This window comes from Daucus carota, chromosome 6 (assembly GCF_001625215.2).
Source record: "Daucus carota subsp. sativus chromosome 6, DH1 v3.0, whole genome shotgun sequence".
In the NCBI taxonomy this organism is placed as follows: domain Eukaryota; kingdom Viridiplantae; phylum Streptophyta; class Magnoliopsida; order Apiales; family Apiaceae; genus Daucus; species Daucus carota.
This window is the reverse complement of record NC_030386.2, coordinates 26,687,922-26,694,304: the sequence shown is the minus strand read 5'-3', so window position 1 is coordinate 26,694,304 and position 6,383 is coordinate 26,687,922. Positions and strand designations below refer to the sequence as shown.

Here is a 6,383-nt window from a genome sequence, read left to right as displayed (position 1 = left end):
TCGTTAATATAATTTTATAGGCCGACGCAACGCGCGGCTTCTCAACTAGTTGTTGATGAAGCAATTGCAAATTGCAAAACACAGGCGCTTGTTAGTGTGTGCAAGTGTAACCGATCCATTTGTTCCGAATTATTAAATTTTCCATGACATTCTTGGGCGAAAAACTAAACTGTGCTCGAGATGCGCTAGTTATTTTGAGAGTTTTGGATAATCGAATTGAACTTTTAACGCGTTTACAACAAAATAAAGTTTTAATATAATATATGACAAAATGGCAACGAGTCAGATTGATCGAATTATATCAGACTCAAATGTGAGCCATTATGTTTTGTATTATTTGAATTCAGGTTCAGATATTAAAAATGAATGTATATGTCCGATCCGTCGGATTTTTACAAATTTCAATTCGAGTTCGAGTTTAATTTAAATTTTATAATAAAAATTCTATTCACAATATAAAATATAAAATATAATTCCGTATGTATTTTTAACAAAATTTGCTTTTGAATTAAAATTTTAAACATAACTTTCATTTAGAATTTTCTTTTTAAAATAATTTTAATTATCGAATCTTTGATTGATTTGCAAGTGACGAGTGAAACCTAAACAAATTTCATGAGACCCTTTTTTCAGATTTTTTTTAACAACTGGTACAGTAGTACCCTTCTCTTTATCTTTTTTCTTTTTTGGGTTAAACGATCAACCGGTTTATTTTCTTTTTTTCCTTGCTTTCTTCTACTGCCAGTTAAAAAGCCCACAAAAAATCCAGCACACTCGACAATCTAATTCTAACCTGCGGAATGAAATTGGTCGAGATGCGTTTGGGCAAACATTAAACCTCGACCTCCCCACTACTCGGTAATTGCAGCAAAGAAGCTCAACACACAATGGAAATAACAACACACTCTGATTCTGATACAACCCCACTCATGGAAGCCGCCCCAGACACCCCCCCTACTATTACAACCTTAAACCATGATCTCTCCCAACCCCAACTCATCCCGACAACAACAATTGACCCCCCCGTCTTCCCACTCTCTCACCACTACCAGTACTACCTCGATAAATCCACCCCTTTTGTCCTCTACCGCTGGATCGCTCTCCTTTGCATTGTCTTCATCTACGTCGTGCGCGTTTACTTCGTTCAGGGCTTCTATGTCGTGTCTTATGCTGTGGGTATTTACATCCTTAATTTGCTTATTGGGTTCTTGTCCCCTCAAGTTGACCCGGAATTGCAAGCTCTTGATGACGGGCCCACTCTTCCTGTCAGCCAGTCTGATGAGTTTCGACCCTTTGTTCGTCGGCTCCCCGAGTTTAAGTTCTGGTGTGTTAATCTATTTGTCTCTCTTATTGTGCTCAATTGGATATACATGGGTTTGTTGCTTCTTTCAAGATGACTTTAATTCTGTTGGAAATGTTATGTTAATTAGGTAATCGGATGTGAATATGTGATTGCGGATTGTGTTCGGACTTGTTTTAGTTATTTTTAAGCTTAGAATATGAAATTTCATTTTAGGACGCATTTTTGGTTGATTGAGTTTGTTGTAAATTGTAAATGGTGTTGGATCATGTATTGATGAGATAGTAACTACAATTAAGTGGTATGCTTGGTTTAAGGTGGTATTCATTAGGGTACAAAATTTGATGGAATGGTTTTCGTGTCTGGTAGTAAAATTACTAGATAAGGAAGAGTGCATTTTCTGTGATGTTGATTGTGTGAAGGAATCATGATTTGCAAATGTGCTGGAAACTGTTCGTAAAATTAATTGTTTTCGTCCTAAAATACTCTAGAAAGTAGACAAAGGCAGTCCTATATCAGGTACTTAGACTACTAAACTAGAAAGGTAAATTGTGGGTTGCTATAACCTTAACTATAGATAGTGTTTCGAGGATGAACTTTGTTTAGGCATTAGAGAGGGTGGGAAGAGAATATGGTTAGCATGCTTTTGAGTGCAAGTAGAGCTGTAGAGGTGATTTTGTGAGTCAGGAGGTCCTCAGATCGAGCCTTGCAAATTGCAGGCTTACAGTCATTAAATCTCTTGCATTATTACAAAGTATAAACTTTTTGCTAGAATGTGCAGAATCGTAGATTGCTACTCGCTTATCCTGTGCTCATGCTATCACCTCTCTTTAGATCATATAAGCTTATATCACTGAGCTTTAGCACGCTCTGCACTTGAAGTAGTTAAGGTATAAGATACCTAGTTTTAAGGTCGTTTGTCTACAAATGGAGCTCGATCGGTCTATTTTAAATCAATGCCTCACCGGGGAGCATGTGCGTGGTTTTTCTTTTCCTTTTTTTTTTGTTGGGGGGGTGGGGGGATATACTGGACATTATTTTAATATACTTTTTTTTTGTTGAAAATTTCTGATTTTGTTCGAGTTAATACATGAAACAACATTTCCTCATTGTGTTTGTTTTATAAATTACATAATGCTTTTGTGATTCGTTTCTTATCCATGCATGTTATGGTTAGTCCATCCGCATACTGTTCACTGAGAATTTGTCAAGATCTTCTTTTAAAGTTGCATTTATGTATTAAGAATAGAAATATTTCTATTTGATGTTGATTTGAAAAGTTTTTGTGTACATGTCATTTCAAGTATTGGGAATTATGTTTATTTGGCGTGCTAAGACTTCTGAATATTAATCTGTTTTGGCAAACCATTGTTTAAAAGCTGCTTAGTAGAACTCTATATCTCTCTAAATGGAAAGGGGAGTAATTAATTATATAATGTTTTCAGGATGTTCTGTTATTTAACATCAATTCATCATGTCAGGGGTTAGGCATGGTCAAAGTGGCTTTTTTTGTGTGTGTGTGTGTGTGTGTGTGTGTGTGTGTGTGTTGGGGGGGGGGGGGGGGGGGGGGATGCTCAGTACAGATTAGAATGGGTTTGTTAATTTGTTCGTGAGAATAGTTCGTGAACGAGCTCGTGAGCTTGCTCATGTACGAGCTTGTGCATAAGTTCGATTATTAAGTTCGTGAACATGCTCGCACTTTAGTGATTTGTTATGAACAAGTTCAATAATAACGAAGTTTTTTTTTATCAAGCAATAATAATTTAGCTTGTATAAATGTCCACAACCCAATTATTTATTAATATATAATTAGTGCCACTGTGGCCGGATTTACTGAGAATTGTTCATATGATGGTCACAGGTACTCAATCACAAAAGCTTTCTGCATCGCCTTTTTGCTTACTTTTTTCAGTATATTTGATGTGCCTGTGTTTTGGCCGATATTACTTTTCTACTGGCTTGTACTGTTCGCTCTTACCATGAGGAGGCAGATAATGCACATGATGAAGTACAAATATGTTCCATTTAACTTTGGTAAACAGGTAACAGACTTAATAAGTCATCTCCATATAATTATTATAAGCACAGAAAGTCTTATTTTTTCAGTTCCATCAATTACTGTAACATTTAGCAGCTTCATCATGCCAATTAGGAGTATAATTATTTCTTCTCTTTCTTTTCTCCATATAATTATAGACACAGAAAATCTTATTTTTCCAGTTCCAATCAATTACTGTAGCATCTAGCAGCTTCATCATGCGAATTATAATTATTTCTTCTCTTTTCAGCGTTATGACACAAAGAAGGAATCATCAACCGAAATTGCAAGTCTTCTTCCCGCAGTTTGAACATTACATGTAATCAGGCCTTTTGAAATTCAGATCATGTTAAATACCAATTGCAGATTGCAAGATCCTTTAATTTTCTCTCAGGAAGTAGAAGAATCATATCTTATCTGAGTCTAGATTATCTAATCACTACTCAGAAAGGTTCATGGATCTTTTTGTATGTATTAAAAGATCAAGTTTGGTCTTAGTTTTTGCATGATCCTGCATATTCTATTCCCAGTGAAGCAATTTTTTTTTATTCATTACCAGACTAGAATTCATTTGGCTCTATTCAAAGAGTTAGACTTAATATTTTTACAGTGAAAGGCAGAATAGACTTTTAGGGTGTTTCAACTTGTAGGGGATTATATAACGAGGCCCTTTGGGTAGCTTAAAAGAAGTTACTTATTGCTTAAATTGAAGAAGTAGGTTGTAAGTAATAAGTAGATGTGTACTTATAAGTTATTAAAGTGTTTGGATAATCTTAATTATAAGTAAGGGAATTGAGAGTTGTGGGATAAAAAAACTAGACATTTTCACTTCTAGCTTTTGTCTCAAAAGCCTGAAAACAGTTGATCGAACTTATTACCTAGACACACGTGCAGAAGTAAGATTAATAGGTTCTAGACTTCTAGTTGGTTTATTTATAAAAGCAGAACCAAGCATCAAAAAAAGAACTTGATACACAGCACCATCTATGGTGAGATGATTAAAAAGATAATTTCTGTTGGTATAACATTACCAAACTGTAACGGGGAAATAATGTACAACAAATGATTATCCCGATGACTATAGAAAGCAAACATGTTCATCAAACAATAGTCACAAATCTACACACGATAAAACATATAGAGAACGTTTATTGATTTTAACCATCTAGGTGCTGCTGATCAATTGTCCTGCTCTTGCTTCAGCCCTGTCAGATGTAGTTTGGTTTCGCAGCGTCTTGGTAGGGTAAGAAGGCTGCATCGCGATCCCACACTTGCCTTCCAATGTATGAGCAGTATTACGTTCTATTTTAAAGTATCCATTTTCACCCCAATTCTTGCCCCATGAGTTCCTCAAGATCCAGTAGTCCAATCCATCTTCTTTGCCATAACCAACAACCACCACACCGTGGTCTAATGCAGTACCACAGGTTCCAGTAAATATGCCCTGAGAGTTAAAAAGTAACAAAGTTAGGGGACTAATGATGCTAAACAGAAGAATTTAAGAGACACAAGGTTGAATTGTGATTACAGAGGAATAGAGCTGCAGCGCCCTGCTGGAGGCTTCAATAGCAACGCTGACAGGTTGATGTGCTACAGCCCTTTTCAATGCTTTCTCGTTATTGGGTGGAAGATCCTCGTATCCATCTATACTTACAACCTTTGAATTCTTCTGCAACATTATATAACAGGACAGATATGAGCAGTTGTTCAATTCAAGTAATAAGGGATCTGAAGAAAAAGAGGTCAGCGCGTAATATATGAGACAGAGTTAAAGTTTCTAACCCGAGCTGGATCACACTTAGAGTCCACCCCGCGGTAAGGGTAGTGTGCTTCTGTGTCCATGCCACCGTTAGCAATGATGAATTCGAAAGCATAATCCATCAGACCTCCATTGCACCCAAGGTTATAAGACTTGTCACAATCCACCAGTTCTTGCTCGGATAATGAAATAAGCTCCCCAGTTACTATTTTGTTAATACCTTCTACTGCTGCCACTGTCGAAAATGCCCAGCAACTCCCTGTTGTAAAATTTTAGCTTGTTAAAATCATTATCACATGCAAAGCAATATAAAAACAGATATTAAAACAAGCAACCAAAAATAATCCTACAAATAAGCAAGCAACAAAAATATATATAGGACAACTTACCGCAGCTTCCTTGATTTTTGATAGGAGTAACAGCACCTCTCTTCCTCCAATCCACAGATTCTGGCAAAATGCCTTCATCACCATTCCTGGCAGCATACCGCTGACTGAAAACGCCATTCTGTGACTTGACAAACCTTCGCTTAGCATCCGTCCTGGTACCCAAGTACATAGACCTGTACTCCTCATTGCTCAAATCAGCAAACTGGTTCAAACCCACCCTATAACTATGATTCCCCAAATTATGTTCATCAATAAACTTCAAATTATCTTTAAATATCTCAAACCTCTTTTCTTTCTCAATTTCTAGACCATTACTATTATATGATTTACAATGCTTTTTCAGCCACCAGTCGAACATATCCATCACCTCCTCATCAGTCCTCCATTTCGGCTTCCGAATCACAAGGCTGTTGGTATTCTTATTATTATTCTTGTACTTGATGATTGAAACATCTGCCGCATATGACACAGAAGCAAACACCAAGATCAACAGAACGGTGCTTTTTATCGGTACAGACATAGTTAATGTATTACAAAGCTATGATACAAAATATAAGGAAACAAATGAAGAATACTTGAGGGATTGTATACAGATCTCTTGTGCTTATATAGAGGAAATAACTTTGTCTTTTTGTTGAAGAAGTGTCTGGTAATTAAGTAAAAATATAGAGATGAAATTGATGGAATGGCAGGCAATCTAGATGTCCTAGGAAAGAGCATGAGAATAGGAGAAGTCTCTGTGTGTCGTCAGAGAGAGATAGGGCAGTTGATTTACATTTATTTTATTTAAAATCTGTTGCTTGAAAGTTTTGACAAGTTGCTGAATGGTCATTAAATCAGTTACATTAACCACCGATAGTTCTATAAACAAGGATAGGATGCAGTGAGGAGTTTGCA

The 6,383-nt window shown here is 36.4% G+C and overlaps 2 protein-coding genes across 2 annotated transcripts; one reads left to right on the top strand and one right to left on the bottom strand.

Annotated features, from left to right (window-relative positions):
• Window positions 1–737: 737 nt before the first annotated feature.
• LOC108224797 (protein RER1A-like) lies at window positions 738–3,844 on the top strand. Its single transcript, XM_017399520.2, has 3 exons — window positions 738–1,324; window positions 3,162–3,342; window positions 3,589–3,844. Exons 1-3 carry the CDS (start codon window positions 888–890, stop codon window positions 3,646–3,648), a joined length of 678 nt encoding a protein of 225 aa, XP_017255009.1. The 5' UTR covers window positions 738–887; the 3' UTR covers window positions 3,649–3,844.
• Window positions 3,845–4,333: 489 nt separating this feature from the next.
• Window positions 4,334–6,132, bottom strand: LOC108225556 (cysteine proteinase COT44-like). The gene is made up of 4 exons (XM_017400449.2): window positions 5,487–6,132; window positions 5,121–5,356; window positions 4,867–5,007; window positions 4,334–4,782 (listed from the first exon to the last, which is right to left on the bottom strand). Exons 1-4 carry the CDS (start codon window positions 6,004–6,006, stop codon window positions 4,504–4,506), a joined length of 1,176 nt encoding a protein of 391 aa, XP_017255938.1. The 5' UTR covers window positions 6,007–6,132; the 3' UTR covers window positions 4,334–4,503.
• Between the last annotated feature and the right edge of the window lie 251 nt (window positions 6,133–6,383).